This window comes from Mesocricetus auratus, unplaced genomic scaffold (genome assembly GCF_017639785.1).
Source record: "Mesocricetus auratus isolate SY011 unplaced genomic scaffold, BCM_Maur_2.0 Super-Scaffold_100025, whole genome shotgun sequence".
NCBI classification, from domain to species: Eukaryota; Metazoa; Chordata; class Mammalia; order Rodentia; family Cricetidae; genus Mesocricetus; species Mesocricetus auratus.
Window position 1 is genome coordinate 13,950,020 of NW_024429206.1, and position 26,602 is coordinate 13,976,621.

General features: G+C 49.4%; 1 protein-coding gene across 13 annotated transcripts in view; it reads right to left on the reverse strand.

The window, feature by feature from the left end:
• Kdm2b (lysine demethylase 2B) overlaps positions 1–26,602 on the reverse strand; it is a 115,553-nt gene that overhangs the window by 44,261 nt on the left and 44,690 nt on the right. For all 13 annotated transcript variants that reach the window (XM_040731548.1, XM_040731549.1, XM_040731544.1 and 10 more), the window contains 4 exons: positions 25,613–25,728; positions 19,208–19,334; positions 16,205–16,683; positions 7,701–7,787 (listed from right to left, as the gene is read on the reverse strand). In XM_040731548.1, the coding sequence (XP_040587482.1) occupies positions 7,701–7,787; positions 16,205–16,683; positions 19,208–19,334; positions 25,613–25,728 (809 nt within the window). The remainder of the gene's footprint in view (positions 1–7,700; positions 7,788–16,204; positions 16,684–19,207; positions 19,335–25,612; positions 25,729–26,602) is intronic.

Here is a 26,602-nt window from a genome sequence, read left to right on the forward strand (position 1 = left end):
ATTGAAAGAAAAAATAGGTTATTAAACAACAGCTAAAAAGTTTAAATCTAAATGGTACCCTACAGTGGTAGGAAAATACACGCCCAGATGCTATAAGGTTATTGAATGAAAACACCAGGTGGTGGTGGCGCACACCTTTAATCCCAGCACTTGGGAGGCAGAGGCAGGCGGATCTCTGCAAGTTGGAGACCAGCCTGGTCTACAAGAGTTAGTTCCAAGCCAGGCGTTGGTGGCACACACCTTTAATCCCAGCACTCGGGAGGCAGAGGCAGGCGGATCTCTGTGAGGTCGAGGCCAGCCTGGTCTACAGAGCGAGTTCCAGTTCCAGGACAGCCTCCAAAGCCACAGAGAAACCCTGTCTTTTTTTTTTTTTTTTTTGGTTTTTCGAGACAGGGTTTTTCTGTATTGTTTGAGGCTGTCCCGCTGAGAAACCCTGTCTTGAAAAAAAACCAAGAAAAGAGAGGAGGGGAGAGAGGGAGGGAGGGGGGAGAGAGAGAGAGAGAGAGAGAGAGAGAGAGAGAGAGAACACCAGTGCCAGTGGCAAGCTACCTCTCAATATGCCATCAGCCAGAGGAACCCCTGAGGCTCCACAAACCATAAAGGCTATTGCTACTGCTGTTGGTTGTATGCCAAAACTAGCTGGTAAGACATTATTGCTAAAGACACCATGTGGGCATGCTTTGACTGCGGGACATGAAGAAATTAAGCTAGGACTGAACTTGAAACTCCCACTCTGATGCCTGACTTCCATAGTGCCACGGGGGCCATCCATGCTGGGGCGGCTGAAGGGAAAACTGCCACCATTTCTGTTTGGCTATGGACCCTGTGAGTTAAAACACCAACATGCCAGGCAGGATGCACCTGCCTGTGCAGCAGGCTCAGCTATCATAGGTGATCGACAGACAGCCTTCCAATTGAATTTAAGGCCTGTTCCCCAAGAGGGAGGGAGGAGGGCAAGCCTGGTACTGTAAGCCAGAACAAAAACCTGCAGTAGGGGAGGTCACAGTTCCCAGTGGGGAAGCAACCTCTGCAGTTTCTCTAGATGGGTGTGATGTGTCTATCAACCTGCCTTCTAAACGTGCGTTTACAACTGTAGATCACTGCCACTCATTATCAGCCTCAACTCACAGCCCCTAGTGAAGATCCCGAGAATAAGCGACTGCTACGGTGACATGGTGGCCTACTTCTTAGTCATAGGTCTATAGTCACCCCTCCAAGGCTCAGGGATCATTGTGGGAGAGCCTCAACAGTTTTCTGAACAGAGGTTGGTTTCCTCAACAGAGATTAAAACAACTCATCCTAGGGACTGGAGAGACGTCAGTGGGTTTGGAGCACTGGTTGCTCTTCCAGGGGGGGCTCAGTTCAACTGCCAGCACCCACATGGAGGCTCACAACCATCTGCAGCTGCAATCCTAGGGATTCATTGCTCTCTTCTGGCCTCCACGGGCACTGCATGCACACAGAGTGCCTATAGACATGCAGGGAACATCCATACACATAAAATGAGAAAATAAAAAGAAACAAAAAACCCCACTCCATCCTGTAGGAAACTCCTTAAGCAGGAAGGTAAAAGAGTCAAAAAAAAAAAAAAAAGCTTCAAGATGTCCCTGAAACTAACCAGATTCACTAGGCCCCTTCCTGCCAGAGTCAGCAATAAAAGCAGAGAATGCCCCTCAGAAGAAAGACTCCCAGACAAGACAAGCTACTAGGAAGAAGCAGAAACCAGCCACGCTGCCTGGGAGACCAACGGAAACACTTGGCAGGGACAGACGTTGGTCTGCCATGGGTTCCCTATGTGGGATGAGTAGATACACCTGTTGTGTCTCCCCAGGTAAAGTTTGTCACAGTGCGGGGGGAGCCAGGGCTCAACAGGAAGTGCTTCCAGCAATTGCTCTCCGCTTCTCTTTACATTATTGTTCTGAGATCCAGCCTGGAGCCCACGGATTCCATTAAAGGGGTGAGCCTCAGGCTTTCGTGTGTCTTGGCCTCCGGAAGCAGGCCAGCGCAGGAGTCGCAGGCATCCACTTCTGTGTAGAGCTTTCTACGTGGCTTCTAGAGAGCACACTCGGGCTCTCGCCCTTGCACAGCAAGCACTCCACCAACTGAGCATCTCCCAGATCCTGCACCTGCTTTCTCTGCCGGTCTGGGCTCCTCATCCAGGCCGGCGGCTTCTGTCAGCTACCCCTGTGCTGCCGTGGGAGCCACCTAGTGCCGGCCAGGGGGTGGCTGCCTCATGGGGCTTTCACAAGGTCTGTCCTGCTCCTAGGGAAGGGCAAGGGGCTAGACAGCTGACACTCTGGACCTTTGACACCCTCTCCTCAGACCTTGTCCTAGTGGTCTCAGCTGCCTGCAGGCAGCAAGGGGTACGTTCTAAAGAAATAGGCTCACTGTCTGCGGCTGTTCCTGCTGGGGTGAAAAGGAAGGGATAAAAGAGCTTAAACCACTCCGCCTGCCCCTGCCCCCGCAACCCCAGCCCTGCTCATTCCAGCAAAGCTGTAATTAAGCTGCACTGGTCCGTTGTGGTGAGGCACGCTTACAATTCCAGCACTTGGGAGGTGGAGGCTGAGGCGGGGGAGGGGATCAGGAATTCAAGGCCAGTTGTCTACAAATCAAATCTGAGAGCAGCCTGGGGCTACCTGTGACCCCATCTCAAAAAAAATCCAAAAAGGGACGACCAAGGACAAAAGAGAAAGCACTGGTGTGTAAGTTGAGAGCTACTCAACAAGCATGGGCTACTCAACAAGGATGGGCAGTATCAGCACATCTCCCCTGGGCCCTCTGCTTTCTCTTTCCTTGGTTCCTGAAGATTCTGTAGCCTAAAATGGCTTTAAACTCATCCTGCTGAATGGGCCCAGGAGAGCCAGCACTGCGAGCTGGTGGGTGGGCGGGCACAGTTGTCCTCCATGAGAGACTCATCTGTGGGTGGGGTGGTTCAGGGCTGCCAAGCAGTTACAGGACACAACTCCAGAACTAGAATGGCTACCCCTGACCCATGGCCTGACACAGAGGGGTGTATGTCCTTGTTTCATTTGTATGCTTGAGGCTGGCCTTAAACTTACAATATAGATGAGTATGATTTTAGACTCCTGACTGTCTCCTCCTCTACCTCCTAAGGGCAGCACCTACCACTGGTGTGCACCGCCACACATGGTGTTACTATAAAAGTATTTTACAGACAAACTCATAGCAGCCTTGCCAGAATCATACTGCTAGCCCCTTTTACAGGTGGATAAAATGAGGCTTAGACTTATCCAGGAGTGCACAGCTTGTCAGTGGCAGAGCCAGGTGCTGCCAGTGACAGTGTCTGGTCATGCGCTTGGAATAATCTGGAAGTGTTCGGTGCTCAGAAGCAGGGATTCCTGAACTTTCAGAGTCAAGGGCAAGACCCAGCACAGCCCTAAAAGTGTGTGTGTGTGTGTGTGAGAGAGAGAGAGAGAGAGAGAGAGAGAGAGAGAGAGAGAGAGAGAGAGAGAGAGAGAGAGAGAGAGAGAGAGAGAGAAACAGACAGACAGGCAGACAGACAGACAGAGTGCATTTGTGTCAGAGGACGCCTTGCAGGAGTTAGTTCTCTCCTCCACCGCGTGGGTTCTGAGCATCTGAACGAGTCGCTCTGTCGAACACGGCAGGAAACTCCCTCACCCCGAGCCATCTCACTTCTTCTTTCGAGACTGGGTTTGGCTCTGTACTCCGGGTTGGTCACTTTGAACTTGCTATGGAGCCCAGGCTGGTCCTGCTACAAGTCTTCCAGATGAAGCCGACGTCCCCAGCCCAAGGACTGGCTCTCATTAGACCACACTGCCCTAGGAAGTGATGGAGCCCGGGCCAGAGGCTAGTGATGAAGAACCGTTGACACCAGCGGCCTCACCCCCAACCCCAACAGCCATATTTCAGTCATTTAATTACTCTAACTCAAGCACGACACAGGAAGTTCTCGGCCCTTTGACTGAATGGTCTGGCCTTTTCAGGGACAGACGGCATGTCACACCCAAAGGACCCAGACTGATCGGGCCTCCAGTATCTAACCTATCTGCTCAAACACGGAGGAAGGGGGAGAGAGAGAAAAACCACAGGTGACATGGGACCGTGTCACTTCCTCTCACATACTGCAGCTATCCTGTAAAGTCCTTCAAGAACACAGTGGCTCCTGACGTTAGTCCCAGCACTTGGGAGGCAAACAGGTGATCTCTGAGTCTGAGGCCAGCCTGGTCTACAGAGCCAGTTTCAAGACAGCCAGGGCTACACGGAGAGACCCCATCTCAAACCCGAGCCCCCTCTAAAAAAGAGGCGGGATTAAGAAACCGGAGGGCAGCCGGGCGTTGGTGGCGCACGCCTTTAATCCCAGCACTCGGGAGCCAGAGGCAGGCGGATCTCTGTAAATTCGAGACCAGCCTGGACTACCAAGCGAGTTCCAGGACAGCCTCCAAAGCCACAGAGAAACCCTGTCTCGAAAAACCAAAAAAAAAAAAAAAAAGAAACCGGAGGGCGGGGGCGGGGCAGCTGGGCCTCACTCTCCTCTTTGGGTGGTTTCTTTCCATAGTGTCCCTGGCAAGCCAGTGGCTTGAAGAGTCTGGCTGTTGAGCAGAAGTTCGGCTCCATAATAAGGCCAAAATCAGAGGCTGGGGCTACAAACAGGCACAGCCCCTCTGCCTTGCCTCCAGGGTCACAGAAAGGACCCCAAAATCTCACCATCTGGCTATAAAAGGAAGCAGCCAGGGTGTGCACAGATCAAAACAAGTCCAGTGTCACTCATGGAAACAGCCAATTGGGGGAATCATGATGGACGGTGATCAGTGGTACCCTGGAGTCACGGGACACCCTGCCAGAAAGGACCTCACAGCACCTAATCAGTTCCAGAAAGTGGCTTTGTTCTCCTCACGGGAGGTGGGGGATCAAAGCACATCTTGCTAATCACCCTTGAGCATTAATTACTTGCGGGGTAACCGGACCCAGGGCAGACCCTGCTCCCTGCCTCGTATCCTGGTGGCCTCAGTGAGCCCCCTTGATCTTTCAACCCCACGGGCATCAAATTGGAAGGGAACTGACTGCAGACCTGGGAACCCAGGGACCCGGTGTGGCCCAGGCAGCCAGTCGTTCAGTCATGCCTTCCTTTCCTGTTAACTTTTGAACCCTACCCGCCAGGAAATACTTAAGTGTGGCGCTACCCTCCTCCTCCCCGCCCCTCCCTCTGCCACATTTCACTGAGTTCTCACACAAATGTATGGCAGAAGCAGGCTCGCTCGTGATGTGCCTCTCTGAGTTCATCACCATGGAGCACCATAGAGACACCACCTAGTTTTGCTGGAGGGACAAAAAAAAAATCTAAAAACTCTGCTGAGGTGGACAGGGGTAAGATGATGTGCAGGGACAAAGCTAAGGGACCAAAAAGAAATTTTTTTTAATTAAAAATTACTGGCCCTGCCTTGGCTCACGTGTACTGTATGTAACTCTGGCCTTCAGAGGGCTGAGGGGGGAAGATTGCCATTGAGTTCAGGGCAGCCTGGGCTACTTACAGAGTTAGCTTTAAGAAAGCCTGGGCTACAGAGCGAGAACTTCTCTCAAAACAAATGTAAGAATAAAAACACTTCTAACACATGGTTGGAGCTGGGTGTGGCACAGCCCCTGCCCTGAACTCAACTCACTGTTCACAACAGCCTCTCTGAGGTCCCCTGCCACTAGTTCTGAGATCACAGTGGACAGTGTGGAGTTTGTCTTTTCAAAAACCCCTGTTCTGTAGGCCTAGATCTCCCACTGGAGCAACACCTCACCTAGTCGGGATGAGGGCTACATCAGTCTTCCATTACTATGTAGAGCCACACAATTCCAGGCCCAGCTGGCAGCTTCAGGCCACTGTCTACAGGAGCTCATGGACTCATACACAGAGCAGAGCATGTTCTATAACCTTACACATTCCTACCAGTGGGGCGGATCTTTTTTTTTTTTTTTTTTAGAGACAGGGTTTCTCTGTGGCTTTGGAGGCTGTCCTGGAACTAGCTCTTGTAGACCAGCTAGTCTCGAACTCACAGAGATTCACCTGCCTCTGCCTCTGCCTCTGCCTCCCGAGTGCTGGGACTAAAGGCGTGTACCAACACCCAGCTCAGTAGGGCAGATCTTAGGGGGACCAGTTTTTGATATCATAAGTTTCACTGAGTTTTGGGACATTCAATACCCCAAGTAATGGGCGTCCTTTCCTCACACAATCCCGTATTTGGGAACTGATTCTCTGCCAATAATCAACATTGTGAAAAGAACCATCAGTAATAACACCCTTCCCCGGCCCCCCCCCACAGGGTTTCTCTGTGGCTTTGGAGGCTGTCCTGGAACTCACTCTGTAGACCAGGCTGGCCTCGAACTCACAGAGATCCGCCTGCCTCTGCCTCCCGAGTGCTGGAATTAAAGGCATGTGCCACCAACACCTGTGTAGTAATAACACCCTTCGACAGAAACAATAAACGAGCCACAGGTACACTGCTCAGCGTTTTCCTCCTGTACTGGGACCTTGAACTCACTTTCTCTAAGCCGTATCCTCAGCTGATGAAATTTCTGCGAGTCAGGGTTTTTGACAGCACCTATATATCTAGAAAGTTCTTCTCAGTGTCATTTATAATAGAACAAAAAAGCCAGAAATTAGCAAAACACCCATCCAGACTACTTGATAACAGTTTTTGTTGGAGATAAAAGCCAGGGCTCCACACATGCTAAGTGGGAACTCTGCCACTGAGCGATACCCAGAGCTTAGACATCCTTTGCTTTTGGCTTGCAGTTGGGGATCCAACCCTAACACAGAGCCTTTCTTGTGACACCCAATGTCCTGCCACTGGGCCAAATCTCCAGTGCTTAATTTATTGAAATAGGGTCAATGTGTTGCTCTAGCTGACTTTGAGCTAGCCATGTAGCCCAGGCTGGGTTCAAACTTTACTTCCTCTTAACTCCTTCAGTGCTGGGAGTGTGTGCCGCCAGGAGCAACACTGGTTATCATTCAGAGCAGTGGTTGAATGGCCTTTTCACGGTGGCCGCCTAGGAACATCCTGCATTATCAGACATTTACATTCAGATTCATACAGTAGCAAAATTACAATAGTGAAGTAGGGGCAAAAATAATTTTATGGGCTTGGGGGTGCTCACCAGACGGCAGCATTAGGAAGGTTGAGAACACTGACTTAGAGGTTGCTGAGTGTGGGCCACTCCAGGTGCTGGTCTAAAGAAATGAGGAAATGTGCGTAGTGTGTGCACCTAACGGTGAAACACAGTGCAGACGGCTGAAGGACGGAACAAAGCCCTGCCTGGTGCCTGCCCCACCACGGGCCCTTTATCTACCAACTCGTCTCCAGAGGCCCAGCTTAGACATTTCCATGTTAAGTGTTAAATGCAGATTCGTTTTATGAAGAGAGAAGTTACTCTAAAAGGGAGGGCAACAGTCCGTAGAGGGACAAGGAGGGAGCAAAGCAAAAGAGAAGGGAAATTTGAGACCTAATGACAGAGCAAGCCTCACTTCTGCAGTTTACAGGTGGCCACCAGGGGCCACTGCTTGCAGTTTCCTTTAAAAAGGGAAGCATTTGCAGGGAACAGTTCATAAACACCATTTGTGCCACGTGGGGAATCGTCTCCCAGGAGCCAGGGCAGAAGAGCTCGGGACTCCCGGCACCCAGGATGGGTGGAAGGCAACGCCAAGTGCTCTCCCACCTGTGAGTGACCTCTCTTACCTTTGGAGTCTTCTTTGGCCAACTAACCACGGGGACTCCAGTGATGGCCAGGCTAGGATCGTCATCCACATGTTCCTTTAGTACATTCTGTGGTCAAACAAAGGATCCATATTAATGGGGGCAAAGGGAAAATCTTTTAAAAGAGGCAAAACTAACCCCTGGAAGGTTTGCAAGCTCTCAAAAAAAAAAAAAATCACTGTCTGCCACCATCTACCAGTCTATAGAAACCAAGTTTCTGAGTCCATGTCTTATGGACTCAGAACATACAACATTCCTCTTTCCCAAAATGTTTGAGACACGGTTTCACTTTGTAGCTCCTGCTGACCTAGACCCTACAGAGACCCCTCCTGCCTCTACCTCCAGAGTGTTGGGACTATGGGCACGTACCACATTATCCAGCGCACACCAGCGACTGATGCTACTTATGATGCCACACCCTTGTCCAGAGCGTCAGAGACTCCTACACGCACAGTTTACTTTGTGTCTGTAATGTATGCTCACATGTGTGTGTGGTCCTCAGAGAACTCAGAAGCCAGAGAAGGCCCTGGGTCTCCTCCATGGTTACTTTCCACCTCAGTCCTTTGAGACCAGAACTTCTTGATGAAAGACACACAGTTTACAGTTTGGAGGCTAGGCAGAGCACCAGCAAGCCCGAGTAATCCTGTCACTGTCCACCTCAGCCCCTGGATGACAGGCATGTCCAGAACCATGCCAACTGTGGTGTGGGTGCTGGAATCTGAGTTCTGTCCCTCGTGCTTCTGCAGCACAGTCAGGCAGCAAACATTCTTAACTGCTGAGCCGTCTCTCAGGCAAGTTCTCACTTCTTAGCCTGGGGGGCAGGGGAATGAGCAGCTTAGACTGTTAAAGCCAATGAAGTCAACTGTGTTCTCAAAGAGACAAACACAAACTAGCCAGGCACAGGGGGTCCACGTCTGTCATCTCAGCACTTGGGAAGGAGAGGCAGGATGATCAGGCGTTCAAGGTCATTCTCTGCTATACAGTGAGTATGAGACCAGCCTTGGCTACATGAGTTCCTACCATGAAAGAAAAAAAATCAACAAAAGACAGAGAATGAGGAAGAAGAAGGCTTTTAAACACCGAGAAATTCATGGTCACCAGATGGTGGTGGTGCACAGCTTTAAGCCCAGCACTCGGGAGGTAGAGGCAGGCGGATCTCTGCGAGTTCAAGGCCAGCCTGGTCTACAAGAGCTAGTTCCAGGACAGCCTCCAAAGCCACAGAGAAACACTGTCTCAAAAAAGCCAAAAAAAAAAAAAAGAAAAAAGAAAAAAAAAAAAAACCCTGGCCAGAGCCTCCCCAAACACTGTCAAAAAGTCATAAAAAACAAGAAATGGTCCAGCCAAGAGAACACTGAGGAAATTAAATGTAATGGGGTATCAGGAATGAGATTCTGAGGCAGAAAGGGGACTTTAGGTAAGTAGATAATGAAGGAATCAGAAGAAATGAGCAAAACTTTAGTCTTAAGGACTGCGTCGAATGTATTATACTAAGATGGTAACAAGATTTGAGATTTGTCTGAATTTTCCATAAACCTAAAAGTTTTCTTGCTGGGTGGAGGGACACGGGCATTTAAATCCAGTACTTGGGAGGTAGAGGCGGGGAGCTCTCTAAGAGTTTAAGGCCAGCCTGGTCTACCTGTCGAGTTCCAGCCAGAATTACTTGATAAGACCCTGTGTAACAAGCACTACCATCCACAAAAAAAAAAAAAAAAAAAGGCATATCAATTAAGGTGTTAGTTTTTAAAGACATGACGATGTCGTTCTGGCTGGTCTTGAACTCAGAGATCTGCCTGCTTCTGTATACTTTTTTTGTTGTTGTTTGATTTTTTCGAGACAGGGTTTCTCTGTATATGTCTGGTTATCCTGGAACTGGCTCTGTAGACCAAGCTGGCCTTGAACTGACACAGATCCGATTGCCTCTGCCTCCCAAGTGCTGGTATTAAAGGTGTGCGCCACTAACACTAGGATCCTTTTTAGTTTTTAATTAATCAATACAGTTCTAAAGTTTTCCCAAGGTATCCTTGTAGGCTGGCTAGACCTCACATACCAAAGAAAGCCAAGTTCCCGTCTCTGTTTGGCATTTGATGGCCACCAGGGGGCACAACGGACCTTGTCTTGAGAAATATTTTCTCTTGCAAAAGGTGAGAAAGTTAGGGGAGGTATAGCCTAATGGGAGATTTTTTTCTCTCAAGAAGAAAAAAAAATGTTCTGGAGGGAATGGTGTCACAGGATTCCTTAGGCTCTGCCTGAACTTATACATTTCTAGACCCTGTTGATCACACAAACAGAATGAAGGCTGTGCACCCGCCCACACTGCCCCAGCCCCTAGGGAGTACACCTTACAAACCCGTGGCTCTGGCAAACCCAGGGCAAGGCTTCCTGTCTAAGGATGGAGCTACCACCAGCCTCGTGCTACTGGAAACTTTAAGAATTTGTTAACAAGAGATATGGGTACCACTGCTCCCCAGGGTGGGGGTGCTAATCACTGGAAGCCCCATTTATAAAATGACTAACAACACCAGTGACAGTCTTAAGCTATATCTCTTAGCTGGGCGGTGGTGGCGCACGCCTTTAATCCCAGCACTCAGGAGGTAGAGGCAGGCAGATCTCTGTGCGTTCGAGACCAGCCTGGTCTACAGGACAGGCTCCAAAGCCACAGAAAAACCCTGTCTCGGAAAAAAAAATCACCAGTGACAAGGCAGTGGCTGGTATCAGGAAAGCAACACCAAGGAGGAGTTGATAAGAGGGAGTATGACAAGGTCAGAGCTATTTGCTCTAGGGAACACCAGGTACCGGTCAGTATGTTTGGGTCATCTCTGAACCCCTCCCTCCATTCCAACTGCACCCGAAAAAACTCATCTGTAGTGGGTTTCATTGTGACTTACCCAGAGCACAGTGTTCAAAAGGCTCAACTCTAAACCCCAACACATGCAAACAGGAATTTCCAGTCTTCTGTGGAAAGGAAGTCTCGGCAAAGGGCCCTGGATCCTGTGGCTACCTATCCTGTGCCTGGGTATTTGTAGGCAAAGTCATCAGAGTTGGAGACTCAGTGCTAGAATGCTAGCTTAATGTGCAGAAGGTCCTGGGCCCAGCTTCATGCAAAACACGCACGCACGCACGCACGCACGCACGCACGCACGCACGAGATAGGTAGGTAGGTAGGTAGGTAGATGATAGACAGAGAGAATCTAGGCCTGCATCTCTCACTATCTTGCAAACTGGTTACATCACAAAGAGGCAGTTTTAAAAGCAGGTAGGTCCCAGAGCGGGAAACTGGAAGAGAAAAAAGCTTTGCTCCCCTCCCCATATCATGGCTTCATGAGCTCAGACCTGACCAGAAACAAAACTGTTTCTGTCCCAAGGGATCTGAAATAAAAACAATACCAACTCTTGTTTACTAAGCACTTCAAGGCCTTGCTAGGGTTTTACTCGTTGTCAGCCATGACACATCATACTGTGTCCCCAAGAAAATCAGCAGCATAATGGAATGCACAGGAACTGCGACCCAACTCCACAACTGTCCTCAAAGACAAACAATATCATCTGAACAGAGCACTTTTTAAAAAAAGATTTATTTTATTATCATGTAGACAGTGTTCTGCCTGCATATATGCCTGCACACCAGAATAGGGCACCAGATCTCATTATAGATGGCTATGAGCCACCATGGGTTGCTGGGGATTGAACTCTGAACCTCTGGAAGAGCAACCAATTGACATCCATTTGGACAGTGCACTCTTAATTTAGGACTTACTTCCTATTATGTTTGGAGTCTGATGTCAGAACAATACAACTGATCTCTATTTGGTTGCTGATTAAAACAAACAATAACAACAAAATATGCTTGGCCAGATGTTAGTTCATGTCTACAATCCTGATACTTGACAGGGTGAGGTTAATATTGCCACAAGATTAGAATAAGCCTGAGCTACATATAGCCTGAGCTGTAGGGTAAGACTATGACCCCCCTCCCAAAATAAAAGATAGGAAAGGAAGGAAGAGGGGAAAGAGAGAGGGAAGGAAGGGAACGAGGAGAGAGAGAAAAAACTTCAAAACAAGAAAACCTGACTTAGGTCTTCAGCCCCACAGCCCTGTGTAGCCCCATAATTCCCATGATTCTATTGCAGTCCCATAATTCCATGCAACTAGACGGGTGATTTTCTATACCATGGAAACTTTGTGGTAGCCAGAAGAGCTTAAGATCATGGCAAGGTGGCAGGCAGCGTGTGGGTAAAGATGGCTAGACTGCACTTTGGTCAGTCTTGGAAGCAGCTTGCAGAGGGTCACCTGACAAAGCCATCCCACCTACACCCTTGATGCTCCCTGCCAACTTAGGTCAGAGCCCTTCACAAGCCTGCCACATTCTAGGCTGTATTCTAGTCACTTAGACCCGAACTGAGGATGCTATGCTACATGCCCATCCCCCCCATGGAGTCACAGCTCTCTCCCAGTTCTAGCTGAAAGCAGAGATGATTCTGGGAGAGACCGTTTGCTAGGCAATCCCGTCTCACAGTGAATTACTTCATCCCACAGTTGTCACTAATCGGTGTGTCCCCAAAGAATTCACGTATGCTCAGAGACCCAGAATGTGACTCTGGGCATGGTTTCTATACATTTAATCAAGTTGACTGAGGCTCTGCTGGACCCATGTGGGCCTGAATCCAATGGCCGGTGTCACTCACTGGCGACATACAGAGAGGGAAACCCATTCACAATCAATCCTAACCATGGACTGAGACAGGAGTGACCTAACCACAAGTCAGGCCGAGCCAAGGCCCAAGGAGAGGGAGGAGCCAAGCACGGACACTTTCCTACAGCCTTAGGTGTGGGTAGGGCTCTGCAAACATGGCTTTCAGACTTGCAGCCTCCAGGCCCAGAAAGAGGGCGCACTGATGTCTAAGCGTCTGAACCTATGGTGCTCTTTGACATCGGTCCTAGTAAACAAAATGCAAGAAGCTAACTGTTCCCGGAAGAACGGATGAGAGGTGGGGAAAGAGAGAAGGAAAAGATCCCGGGACAGCAGAAGCTGTCAATCTGACCGTTCCTCAAAGCAAGTCCATGCCACAGTTCAGGGCCAATGTGCTATTTCAGCTTTTTCAAAAATTCCAGTTTTGACCACATTTATTTACCTACTTGGGGGGGGGCATGCACCATCATAGCGCAAGGGCGGAGGTCAGAGGATACTTTTCGGGAATTCGTTTTCTCCCTCTACTATGTGGGTTCCAGGGATTGAACTCACACATATTGTGAGGCTTGGCGGCAGGTGCCTTTACCCATTGAGTCATCTTGCCAGAGCCCAGTTTAGTTTGTTCGTTTAGATTCACTTATTTATTAATTGTATCTATTTGTGTGTGTGTGTGTTTAAACTTATATGTACCATGTGCATGCAGGGGCCCAAAAGAGAAAGAAGAGAGAGTCATGCCCAGGGACTGGAGTACCAGGACACCATGTGGGTGCTGGGAACCAAACTTGGGTCCTCTACAAAAGCAGTTAAGTACTCATAACCCCACAACTACCTGCCCCACACCCCATTTCAGTTTAAAAAAAAGTTTTAAAATTATTTTTTATTGTATTTATTGGTGGTGGGGAGCATCCCATGGTATTCCTGCAGAGGTCAGAGGTCAGAAGATAGGTCAATCAGTCAAGTCAATGGTCTTCCTCTACCATGCATGTTCCAGGGGTCGAATTCAGGTCATCAGACTTAGCCAGTGCTGCCATCTACTGAGCAGTCTAGCTGACCAAGGTTTTATTGCTTAATTAATTACAAGTGCATTTGTGTCTGTGTGTGGCGTGTGCAGATGAGGCCACAAGAGGGCACTGGGTGCCCCTGGAGTTATCTTATTACAGATGACTAGTTCCCAGACCTCAGATGTGGTCCTTTGTGAGAGCAGGAAGTGCTCTTAACTATTGAGTCATTGCTCCAGCCCTGCCCACATCAGTTGTTGATCAAGTACCTAAGCACTTCAGAGCGACCAAGACACATCAGCATCTGGTCCCCAGAAGGATCAACAACACCATGTCTGACATCTTTGTTTTGTGTCTGGCTTTTTTGAGACACCATCTCACTATGTAGCCTTGACTAACCTAGAATTCACTATAGAGATCAGACTGGCCTTGAACTCATGGAGATTTGCCTGCCTCTGCTTCCTGAGTGCCAGGAAGTACCTTTAGTTTACACAGCACTGGAATGAATGATGTGCCCAGAGCCACATGGCAAGTAGCGGAGAACATAAGTCAATTCTGAACTCAGGGACGTACTTTATCTGGATTTCCTGGTACAGCTATAAGATAAGTGTACTTAAAGAGGAGAGGTTCCAATCAGTAGGTAGAGTGCCTTCACAACACACTGAAAGTCCTCTGTTCCCAGCCACCATATAAGCTGAGTATAGTGGCATATGCCTGTACTCCCACACTTGGGGTACAAGCAGGAGGACTAGAAGTTCAGAGTCATCCTGGCCTGCATAATGACACTGAGGCTATCCTAGCCTGGGACACAGGAGGGTCTGTCTCAAAAATAAAAGTCAACCAAGAGGCATCTTTAAAGATACCGGTGTCCGCATTCTGGAGATCTTCACGTGGTGGTAATGAGAATGAATTTCTTAGACTTTTTTTTTTTTTTTTGGTTTTTTTACGAGACAGGGTTTCTCTGTTTCGGAGGCTATCGGTCCAGCCTGGCCTCGAACTCACAGAGATCCGCCTGCCTCTGCCTCCCGAGTGCTGGGATTAAAGGCGTGCGCCATCGGCGAATTTCTTAGACTTTACAGAATTCTGCACCCTCCTCTTATTTTCACGGACCTAACGAATAAGACTATCATTCAGCCAGAAAGCTAAATAAAAACCCAGCTAGGCAGGCCACAGCGGCACTGTCCTCAGCACGTGCAACCTGCCTCACGGCAGCAGTACTGGACTCTGCATTCTGCCTATGCCCTCACCCTGACAGGCCTTCTCACCAGCAATAGAATGCAGCCTCAGAGGGCAATGGAAAGATACAAGAAAAGAGAGAAATCTGGCCAGGATCCAGGGGCACTCCCTGTACACGGAACATACCCGGCTTCTATTAAACAAAAAGGCATCGCAAAAGGTATGAACAAGTCACATGTTTAACCCATATACAATATTTTGGGAACTCAATACTATTACTTTGTCACTGATAAAAATTAAGAAACCAATGCCAGGCGTTGGTGGCGCACGCCTTTAATCCCAGCACTGGGGAGGCAGAGGCAGGTGGATCTCTGTTGAGTTCCAGGCCAGCCTGGTCTACCAAGTGAGTTCCAGGACAGCCTCTAAAACAATACAGAGAAACCATGTCTCAAAAAAAAAAAAAAAAAAAAATTAAACCAGCCTGGCAGTGGTGGCGCATGTCTTTAATCCCAGCACTGGGGAGGCAGAGGCAGGCGGATCTCTGTGAGTTTGAGGTCAGCCTGGTCTACAAGAGCAAGTTCTAGGACAGCCTCCAAAGCCACAGAGAAACCCTGTATCAAACAAAAAAAATCAATTGATTAAAACTGTTTTCATTTTACAGGTTCTCACAAAGAAATAAAAAAAGTGGCCACCTGACAGAATCCTAAGGTTGCCATGAGGAGATCAAACTCCAAAAGTACCCAGCAAAAATGAGACCTGGGTGAGCTGGGAAAGAAGCTGCCCGGGGTGTGTGACGTCTACAACCCACCTGTACCACAGACACAAAGTCAAATTAGCAAGTGAGGTGCACCTGCCTTAATGCTATCCCTTGAATGGTCCCACAGACTGATGATAACTGACCTGAGCCCCAATGTTTCACACACTCCCAACCCCCACCACCCCGCAACCCCCAACTTTGCCCAAGTCCATGAGCCCTTGCAAGGCCACACAGCACTGCATAGATAAACCTGAGTTTCCCCACTGCCCCCATCAGACACTGGAACAGCAAGTTTCATAACTTTATAACCACAGTCTCAGCGATGCAGTGAGAAGCAGTGCTAGTAGACCTGCACTACCAGGAGCTCCTGCGCAGTGGGATGCCCAGCAGGCACTCTGACATCCTTCCTGGATCCTCACGACCCAGCTCTGGCTGACCCTCAGGGGCCTACCTCCAGTTCAGGTACAGGTGAGATCATGGCAACCTCTCAGCCTGCTGCACCAAGCCCACAGTCAATCGTCATGAGGAAAGTCACCAGCGCACACACAGAGATTCATGCTCTAGGGAATCGACCCAGAATGGCAAGCTGTCTCACCAAGAGACAGAAGTCTGTCTACCAAACCCAACGGAACACTGTTGAAACACACACAAAACCTCCTGTGTGTGTTTGGGGGGGGCATTGCCATTACACTAAGTATCAAAGATGCTGCTGGCACCCGCAGAGCGAGCCTCTACCCAGCTGTTAACAGTGGTCCCTGATTCCATAATCCAGACAGGCTGTCCTAGGCAGAGTACCATCCCAGCACCTGGACCAACCCCAGAATAGCTAGGTACCCCTCTGCCCGACCCAACCTTGGCCCCTGCCCACCTTTACACCTTCCAGGAGGGCCTGGGGGTCCTCGATGCCCTCAGGGACACACTTCTTATTCTCCGGGAGAGACTCTAGTTTTTCGACCAAGGCTTTCAGGCCCTTCAGTTCAAATTCGGTAAGGTGGGTCCACTTGGTAGAGACCTCAGTGGAAGGCGAGCCTGTGGGTGTCTTGGGGTAGTCTATGGGCATCGTTGTGGACTTGACACTTTCCTCCGATTCGTTGGACAAAGTCCTCTTGAGGAATTGCATGGCAGGGGCTTTGGGCTTCTTCCCTGTGTTCTCCTGCTCCTCCGAGCGGGTGCTGGAGGGTGAGGTGGGGCCATCAGTGGATGGCCTGGGTGTTTTATCTGCACCATCCCCTTCCTCCTCCTTCTCCTCCTCCTCCTCCTCCTGGGATTGCTGCTCACAGGACTCTTCCTCCATCTCCAGCCAAGAATCAGATGAGAAGCCGTCTACACTGGCTTTTCTTGGGGCATCTGTGGGGAAGACCAGCCGACACAATGACAATCATTTAATGCCTGCTGGAGGCTCTGTGGAGTCCACTCACCCTTACTGCGGAAGGCAAGGGTGTCGTCCAGGTCTCCTAGCCTGTAGTCGGGCAGAAGTTGGCCAAACACAGGCTCGAATCCCAATTCTGTGTTGCCCAGCTCTCCGCACCCACACGGGTTGGTTTACCACCGACAATACGCCTCATACTTTATCACATGCCTACAGGTCAGTCAACGGCAGGGATAAAGAGACAGTTTCGTGGTTAAGCACAAACACTGCTCTGGCAGAGGTCATGGGCTTGGTTCCAGCACCCACATGGCAGCTCACAACCACCTGTAACTCCAGTTCTAGGAGATCTGATGCCCTCTTTTCTGGACTTCACAGTGGTGTCCATACATACAGTCAGACACATACACATACTCTTTTTTTTTTTTTTTTTTTTGGTTTTTCGAGACAGGGTTTCTCTGTGGCTTTGGAGGCTGTCCTGGAACTCGCTCGGTAGACCAGGCTGGTCTCGAACTCACAGTGATCCGCCTGCCTCTGCCTCCCGAGTGCTGGGATTAAAGGCAATACACATACTCTTTTAAAAAATAGATATTAAAAAAAATTAGTTAAAGACTGGCAAGATGGTTTAGTGGGTAAAGCACTTGCTGCCAAGCCTGACAACCTAGATTCAATCCCTGGCACCTAGGTTGTAGAAGGAAAAAATAAACTCCTGAAAGTTAACTTCACTCACACACACACACACACACACACACACACACACACACACACACACACACACACACACACACGGTGAAAGGGGTCAGAATGACAGACAGGCTAAATACATGTAATTAAAATTTTCTTCAATGTTCGTTCTTCTTTTATGTGCATCGTGTTTTGTCTACACATATGTCTGTGTGAAGATACTGGATTCCCTGGAACTGGAGTTACAGGTGGGTTTGAGCTGCCATATGGGTGCTGGGAATTGAACTGATATCCTTTGGAAAAGCAGTCAATGCTCTTAACTGCCAAGCCACCTGTCCAGCTGCAATAAATGTAATTTCTAAAACTTCGTAAACAAACTAGCCAAAAAAGATCAGTCCAAAACACCACATAGTATAGGATTCTATTCATAAGAAATACCTTAGCGACGTGGGGGGATTTCTAGACAAAGCAGGCTGGTGACAGCACTGGGGTGTGAGCAGAGATAAGTTGAGAGATGGCCAGGCTTGGTGGCATGTGCCTTTAATCCCAGCCCTTTGGAGACACAGCAGGCCTCTGTGAGTTCAAGTCCAGCCTGATCTATATAATAAGACCCTGTCTCAAAAACCACCAAAAAAAAAAAAAAAAAAAAAAAGCTGAGAGCTTAGGGATACACTCCTTCTGGAAATGATGAAAATCTCCTATGATGATGGTTACATACACCTGTGAACAGACTAAAAAGCACTGAAGTTAACTACCCAGTGTGTACAAAGTCCTGGGCTCACGTCCTGGCTCATCAGCAACCAGCAGTGTCCCTGAAATTTCTGCACTGGAGAATGGGGGCATGAAGATTAAAACCTAACATCTTAGGGTGGCTATATTCTAGGCTAAGCTGGACTACATAGCAAGGCCTTATCTCAAAACAACCAAGCCAAACACAATGACTCAAAACAAACAAACAAACAAACAAAAAAAACCATTGCCAGGCCAATTCCCCTAAATACCACAAAAGACAAGACCAAGGGAAAGAAGGAGCAAGACTTACTAAGAGCAGGGAAAGGGACATAAGAATTAGAGGCTGCAAAAGAAATTACACACTGAATGAGGTAGATCCATCTCATGTGTGTGTCTAGGGACAGCAACTTATGACATGGGTTAATCTTCCTCTGAAACTACCGGCGGCCCCACATAGAGGGAAGAATGCCCAGTCCTTACATCTGGATCAGGGTTCCCTGCCACTGCCAGATGCAACTTCGGAATAGGCATCTATGACAAGGGATGGGTGATGGTGTTGTCCCTTTAAGTACCAACAGTAGGGGAGGACACAGCAGCTGAGAGCCTAAGTGCTTTTCCTGCAAGCTTGTGTTGCAAGCCCTCGCCACCCCCTCTCCCTTCTGGGTAAACTTGACTGTGGGTACTAGCTGTATAAAATGGGCCTGCTCCTACGGGGACAAAAATCAGACCTCAGAGTGTTGTAAGAAAAATCAGGTTAACTACAGAGGAATAAAATGAGCCTGGCTTGTTGGTTCTGTTGGATGGTCCTGTTTTAGCAGCTAGGCTAATGACAGGTTCCTCCATGCCTCTGCACAGTCATGGGAGGGGGCAACAACTGGTTTCTTCTGAGGCTCCCAAGCGAGGCCTTTCCTTGGCTCCTGTGTCCCAGGTGCGATGCTCCCAAGCAAGGCTATTTCCCCGAGAGGCCTCCGGTCCAGCATCCTGGCTTCTGGAAATCCCAGCAGACCCAGGACTATCTGCAGGCTCCATGGCAGGAAGACGTTATGCACTGGCCAAGGAGCCAGCTCTAGGTACATGCAGGTTACTCACCAATAAGCATTAATTCTCTCTGGTATTCCTGAGTGAGGTAGGAGCGCTGGGTCACACAGTACACGTATCTCTCCAAGACATACCAGCACATCTCATAGTAGAAGGGGTAACGGAACTTGGGCTGAACCTGAAAGCAAAGAGCAGGCAGGCAAGAGGTCAGTTTCCAAGAATAATGGGGGAGAAACATGGCAGGCGGGTGGTCCCCTGAAGTAGAGCGTATCATCTCAGCAACAGCATAAATGGCAAAGGGGAAAAATGGGAGGTGTCGCTGGCGGGGAGGCACAAGGGAGGCCTGGATGGGGTAGGTGCCAGCAGCATGCGCGGGTGAGGTGGAGAGACACCTATGGAAAGCATCAGTTTTTGGCCCCTGAGCTACCCATCCTGGAAGGTGAAAAGAGCCCACTGTGTGTAGAAAAAGGCTCTTCCTGACCTGCTGCCAGCACTATGGATACCTGCCTGATCCCTCTGCAACCTTAGTCTGGAATAGTCTTGCATGAACTCTCTGCTGTCTCTCCCCTCCCTTGAAAAACAGAAGTCCAATCCCAATCCTTATCCTTCAGCAAACAAGCTATTACACATTCTCCTGAATTCTGGGAGGAAGGCCAGGAGAGGGGGACCACTGTGAATGGGGGTGCGGTCCCACCTACTTCCCAAGGGCAGTGTCCTGTTCCCCACATCCCCCTTCAAGACCTGCTTGTGTTTCCAATAAGGACTCTAAGGGACACAATTCCCCAATGTGACCATGGTGAGACATCTTGTGACCCGGGGATACACTGGTGTCTGGTTGCAGGGTACCAATGGAGAGCCCTCCTGGCTGTTTCTTACAGGTGAAGAAACAGTGCTTATAAGAACTGTAAACTGTGTGGACCGCAGGGGAATTCTGAGGGATGGCAGTGCAGGAACTGGCCACAAAAGAATAACACCATTATCGATGGCCTCGGCATGAAGGAACCTTCCAGAAGCTACATCCTGAATGGGCAAGGAAGCAGTGAGGTACAGCAAGGTGACTTCATTTCCCATTGTAGGGCACAGCCCTCCTCCAAGCACTCCCTGCACAGGGGGTCTTAACACATCCTCACACAGTTACTCATCTTTCTTTCCCTTTTTCCAAAGGCGTATCTGCGAGGGTCAGAGACTCCTCACCTTTCTCAACCTTCAGCAAGCATCCCACATGCCCAGGTACCCTTTCTATGGGGACCATATACAATGCCCTGGTACCTTCTCAACAAAATCAAACACGAGCAGACTCAAGTCCTCCACTACCGAAAATAATCTATCTTGTATTCTCTAAGCACCAGGCCGGAAAAGACCTCCCCACCCATCCTCCGTTCCTCATCCACTTCAGCTAACTTCTCGGTTTCCAAGCCCCTTTCCCACTTCTGGGTGCCATCTCTTCCACCTGCGACCCGGGTGCGTTTCATCTCTGCCTCTGCTGGGTGACGTGCTTAGGGGTGGGGTCATGATTCGCCCGCATGCAGTTCAGCTCCTCCGGGAGATGCATGGAGTTAGGAGCATCATCTGTCGTTTTCCTTGGCTCCAGCTACTTCCTGGGAAGTCTGGTTTCACTGCTGTGATGAAGGGACTCCTTTTTTCCACTTACTGACCAGTGGCCCCCTGGCCTGGGGGGGAATCTACAGCTGGAGGCAGAACCTGACCTCCTATGATGGAAGGTTTGAGGGGCGGGGCTCAGCCCCATCTCGGTTCCAGAGACTGTGCCAAAGCATTTTGAAACAAATTGTCAATCCTTAAATTGCAAGCTGAGGAAAACAGACCCGGTTCATAGCTCCCAATAGTGGACTTGATGGATCAAAAACTTGGAACTTTAGACTTTTCAAAAATTTAGACACTAGCCACACCACTATGCTCTTGATGGGCACTGTGACACCAGAAAATCCTTCTAGGATAGGAGGGAAAAATTAGAGGAGGGGGCTGTATTTCAAGAGAGGAAGGCAAATCTCCCCTCTTTGTTGCTGAACCCAAGGGAAACTAGTTGGGTGAAAACAAATACAGATGAAGGAATTCAACTTGGTTTGGTCTTTTTGTTTGCTTAGTTTTTTTTGGGGGGTAGCTAATTTATTTTTTTTTCCCAAGAGAGAACTGCAGGAAAAAAAGTTTTGCAAAAATTGACTTACAAACAGGTTATCGCCTTCAAACCCTCGCTTTCAAAAGGTTTCAGCCACACGCCTGGGAACATTAAACACACGATTGCCCAATATTATTTGGTGACAAACTTGGAGCCTCACCAAATTTAGTCGTTAACCAACCTCCATCCAAAACAATAGGCAAGGCAGTTACCAAGAAGGCCCTGCGCCCAGCCTAGAGGACAATTCATCATCAACTGTGTATCTCAGGGGTCCAACTGTAGTTCCAAAGGCTCAGTTAAGTGGCACCTTCCTGGCTCAAGCCCTTCCTCAGATGCCTGAGTCATCCGAGAATTGAGTGGATGCTGGAGGAGAGTTGTGTACCTAGGATGCCCAGGTCTTGAGAAATTAAATGTGAGGGTGGGCGGAAGTGATCTTAAAATTTTTTCTCCTGGAAAAAAAAAAAATCAATGGGGAAAAAATAAAAATCCAATGGTAGGAGGGAGAGGAGAGGAAAGGTAAATAATTTGCGGTTTCCAAACAGTCACTGGCTGCAAAGGGAGGAAACATAAGGGGTGCTGGCATTACCTTTTCTGGGGAAGCTGTTTTCACTAGAGCCATTAAGGGGGAAAAAAGATAAGCATAAGAAAGACAGCAGTTTGATAAACGATCATCTGGACCATCCTTCCTCCCCTCAGTAGGTAACTGGAGCTAAAAGTATGTCGTGGTTGTTGTGACATAATTATAGGAAGAACGCAGCAGTCCATTCTGGTCTAGTTTTCCCATTGCTGGGATCGTCAGAGCAGGAGGCCCACCGAAGGAAACAGTCCCCTTCAGTCCTCAGAGGCCTACACCTGTCTGCACCTGCTGCCTTACAAGGGTCCGTGACACAGCAGAGTAAGGGTCACCTAGCATCTAGCACAAAAAAACGAAAACATTTTCTAAATGTAGGAGAAGCTTAGGGTTTGGGGCTAGATAGTCAATCCTGCCCCCACCTAGTGTTACAAAGGCAAACTCCTTTTCTAAAGTCAGCCCCTCACAGAGAGGCCAGAGACTCCCCCACTGGACTTCCTCTCTCTGTCCAGCCTCCAGCATTTGTTTCCAAGCAAAGTATGTTTTAGAATACTGGGGAAAAAAGCTATTTTTAAATGGCCATAACCTTCTTAAAGGAGCTAATTGGGATGGACAGAATTGAGCTGTATTGGGCTGACAAGAAGACCTGACATTTTATCTGACTTCCAGGACTCTCTCTGGGGCCTTTTGTCTGCTTTGGTTCCTGAGGCAGAAACAACTGGGCCTTATAACCAAGCCCCTCTCCAAAGACTAGAAATCAAAGCAGATTAAAATGCCTGCTGCTGCTTGCAGCTCAGCCTGTCCCCACCCCCCACCCCAGTCAACCTTCCTCCAGCCCTAGAAGCAACAGTCTGCTTCCCAGAAGCCAGATGGATGCCCCCTAGAGACAAGGGGCCTCTGGGGAGGGAGCCAACGGCGTGCACCTTGGTGTGGTGAGACACTTCGTCAGGGCAAGCAGAGTGAGTCTGTGGAGGTAGGGGAGTTGGGGGGGGGATTCCATTACCCTGACTCTGGCCTTGAGTGACACCAGTTGGGGAGAGGAACTAGGCCCCTAGGGGTTATGGGAGGATAGTGGGGGGCAGGTGCTCTGAGATGAGCAATCAGAGCCCCATGGGAGGGGGCAGCTGCCCAGCAAGTTGCCAGAGAAAGTGAGGAATCCCAGTCTGATTGTGGCTTTCAGGAACTGCCTGGAAAGTCTGGGCTTGCTTGACCTCTCCGGCTTCCCATCCACACCTGCTGGTGGCCGCTCACAACAAATGGCCTGTTTTTCAGGGCTGGCCAAAGAACAGTTGGCCAGAGTCCAGACATCATCTGACTGGGACTGAAAAGTGACCATTTGTGCCCAAACAGTGCCTTCCTTCCAAACAGCACAGGACACATGCTGCAGACCTGGGCCAATTGCACCTTTCCAGAAGAACACTAAGAAACAAGGGGTCTAGCCGGGCGTTGGTGGCGCACGTCTTTAATCCCAGCACTTGGGAGGCAGAGGCAGGCGGATCTCTGTGAGTTCGAGGCCAGCCTGGTCTACAAAGTGAGTTCCAGGACAGCCTCCAAAGCCACAGAGAAACCCTGTCTCGAAAAACCAAAAAAAAAAAAAAAAAAAAAAAAAAAAAAAGAAACAAGGGGTCTGCCCAGGACAATGTGGAAGTGGGCCTCACAAGACAGGAAACCCGCAAACTGGAAATGCAAGCATGCCCTGAACGCTTTCAACTCCCCCCTCGTTTCGGTTCTAATGTGTCATCCCATGAGAAGGAAACTGGGAAGACCCATTCAGACCGGGGCAGTCTGAGGTATGTCTTTGCACAGTCCAAGCACACCAATACTTCTTTGGGGCCAAAAACCCACTTCCGAGACAGATCTCAAGTAGAAATGTCATGAGGTCTGTTCACACAGTGGAGTTCTACTCAGTCACGAGGACGAGCTGCCACATGCTACAACATGGATGTACCATGAAAAGGTACAACACGCTGAGCGGAAAAGTCCAGGTATAAAAGGCCACATGTGGAGCCGGGCGTGGTGGTGCACGCCTTTAATCCCAGCACTCGGGAGGTAGAGGCAGGCGGATCTCTGTGAGTTCGAGGCCGGGCTGGACCGATAGCCTCCAAAACAATACAGAGAAACCCTGTCTCATAAAAACCAAAAAAAAAAAAAAAAAAAAAAAAAAAAAGGCTATATGTGGCATGACTCCACTTATAGCAAATGTTCAAAACAGGAAAACTCAGAGGCAGAAAGATTAAGGGTCACCCACCAGGGCTGGAGAAAGAGGGCATGAGGATGACTGCTGATGGGTACAGGGGTTCCTCGGGAGGAGGGGTGAAAGCGTGCTAGAATTAGTGGTGATGGCTACATACGAAAAGCACAGAACTGCACGCCTCACGGTCTCTAAGTTATATCTCAATTCCTTCACGGTATGTAAGATACACCTCAACTCAAAGAAACATTCAAATAGTCACATGGATACAGAAGAGGAGCTGGGTGGTGGTAGCCACACCCTTAACCCCAGCACCTGGGGGGGAGGGGCGGCAGAGGCAGGCGGAGCTCTGTGAGTTTGAGGCCAGCCTGGTCTGCAGACAGGAGTTCCAGGACAGCCAGGACTGTTATATAGAGAAACCCTGTCTGGAAAAACAAAACAAGAAACCAGAAGTGGAAAAGAGGAGGATACACAATAGGCCCCTTCCATCCCAGGGTTTCAGCTTCTCACCCCGAGCCTGTGTCAAATGCCTGGGGACCTGTGGTCGAGGCACAGCCCTGGAAGGAGGGTGGTCGAGTCCCAACCATCAGAGATAATCAAGGAACACTCCAGGGACAAAAGACACATGCGGCCCTTATCTTGGGAGATTTGACAGCTGAGAGAGCATCACCCCGGTGGTGACAGGGAAGCCCTGGTTCCAGGGAGCTTTTGAGGGGACCCAGGGGACCCAAGCTCAGCAAGAGGACTCCGACACAGGCTTCCTTTTCATCAGACTTCAGCTTCCCAGGTGAATACATAGGAAAGATGTGACCTTGGACCTGGCTGGACCTTTTCCAAGCCTCCCCTGCCCCTGCAAACTTCAGAACACCACAAGTTCCACCACTTCCTTCTATATGTGCAGTGAAGAGAAAGCCCGAGTCCCTCCCACCTCCCGCTGCCCTCGTGAGATACAAATACACAGACACTTGCTGAGGTACAGACATACAGACACTGGTTCTGTGTAGGAGTGAACCCCACAAAGTTATCCGCCCATGAGGGCGGGGACAAGTAAACTAGCACAGGTAGAGATAAAAGGAAGCGAAAGGAAAGAGGACCTCGTCTTTTGGAAGCCGGCCACGCTTCTGCTCCCAGCTTGTGTGATTCTCTCTCTGGTAAATAAATATATTGTATTCCCTATTGCATTGACTATCATCATTAGTTCTGCCAAGTTTTGTTTGCTGTCTTTTTTTTAAATGAGTTTTTAAATGAGAAAATGTAGCTCTGCCTGGTCCCATTCTATGTAGCTCTGGCTGGCCTTGAACTTCTGACCCTGCCTCCAGGTGTTGAGATTTTCGCTACGTGCAATCATGCCCAACTTTCCCACAAAGGATTCTGTCCTCCTACAGCCTGGTGATGGAGAGAAACTCCGGGGATTTGGGGAATGGGCTCTTGTGCAGGATCTCATAGGTCCCTCCAAAACCGGAAGCGAGGCCCCAGCTTGAGACAGAAAGAAGTGGGGAAGAACTAAAGGCGAACTGCGAAAGGCCAGCACACCCCCGGGGAGAGAAGGTGCCTCCTTACCCGGGTTCTGTCCTCAATCTCGTAGATCCGCAGCTGCATGGGCACGTTAAAGCTGTGCAGGATGTTCCCGCCGAACACCAGAGAGTCCACAGGGGTATACACTGCATGGATCCAACCTGGGCGGGGAGAGCAGGAGGAGGGTGAGCCCTGGCTCCTCTCACGGGACCGGAAGGGGGGAAAGACAGCACGCAGGAGGGCACGGGGGCACTGATGTACAAGGACATGTGATGCAGACACCAAGGCTCCTGCAGCCCCTGGAGACCCCAGTGAACTCAAGGCAGATGCTGGGATGCTGCAGTAAGCACCTGTCTTGAAGATGCTGGTGGCCAAACCTTCTTCCTCCCAGGACTTGGCTGTAGCCAGGAACAGAATGTCCTGGTCCCTGCATCCATGCTGAGCCAGGGAGCTGGAGGCTCCCCTCAGCCTTTTCTTAGTCATTCCTTTGAACACTGGTCCCCGGAGGGGGTCATATGGGACAGCTGAGAGCAATGGCTACAGAACTCAGACACCATTTTTCTGCAGAGCATATCCTATTGGCATGGAATCCTCCAAGGCCCATGTCTAAATTATCTCCTTAATCACAGGATGCTTGTATCCCCTCTCAGCTCCCCCCACTCCATTCTCCCCCAGATACTAAGGGCCGTGGCAGTGGCAGACGTCCCTTCCACACTCTGCAACTTTGTTTTTGTTTTTTGAGACAGGGTTTCTCTGTGTAGCCCTGGCTGTCCTAGAACTCTGTAGACCAGGCAGGCCTTGAAGTCACTGAGATCCACCTGCCTCTGCCTCCACCTCCCAGGTGCTGGGATTAAAGGTGTGAGTCACCACCGCCCAGCTTATTAATTCTTACAGAAGCAATCACTTTTCAACTACAACTTACAGGTAAAGAAACTAAACTAAGGTGTGTTAAGGTGAAGTCATCTCTTAATTATTTGAACCCCCAAAGTTAGCCTCTACCTGGTTTGTGGAGATTATATTCAACACTATTACAAC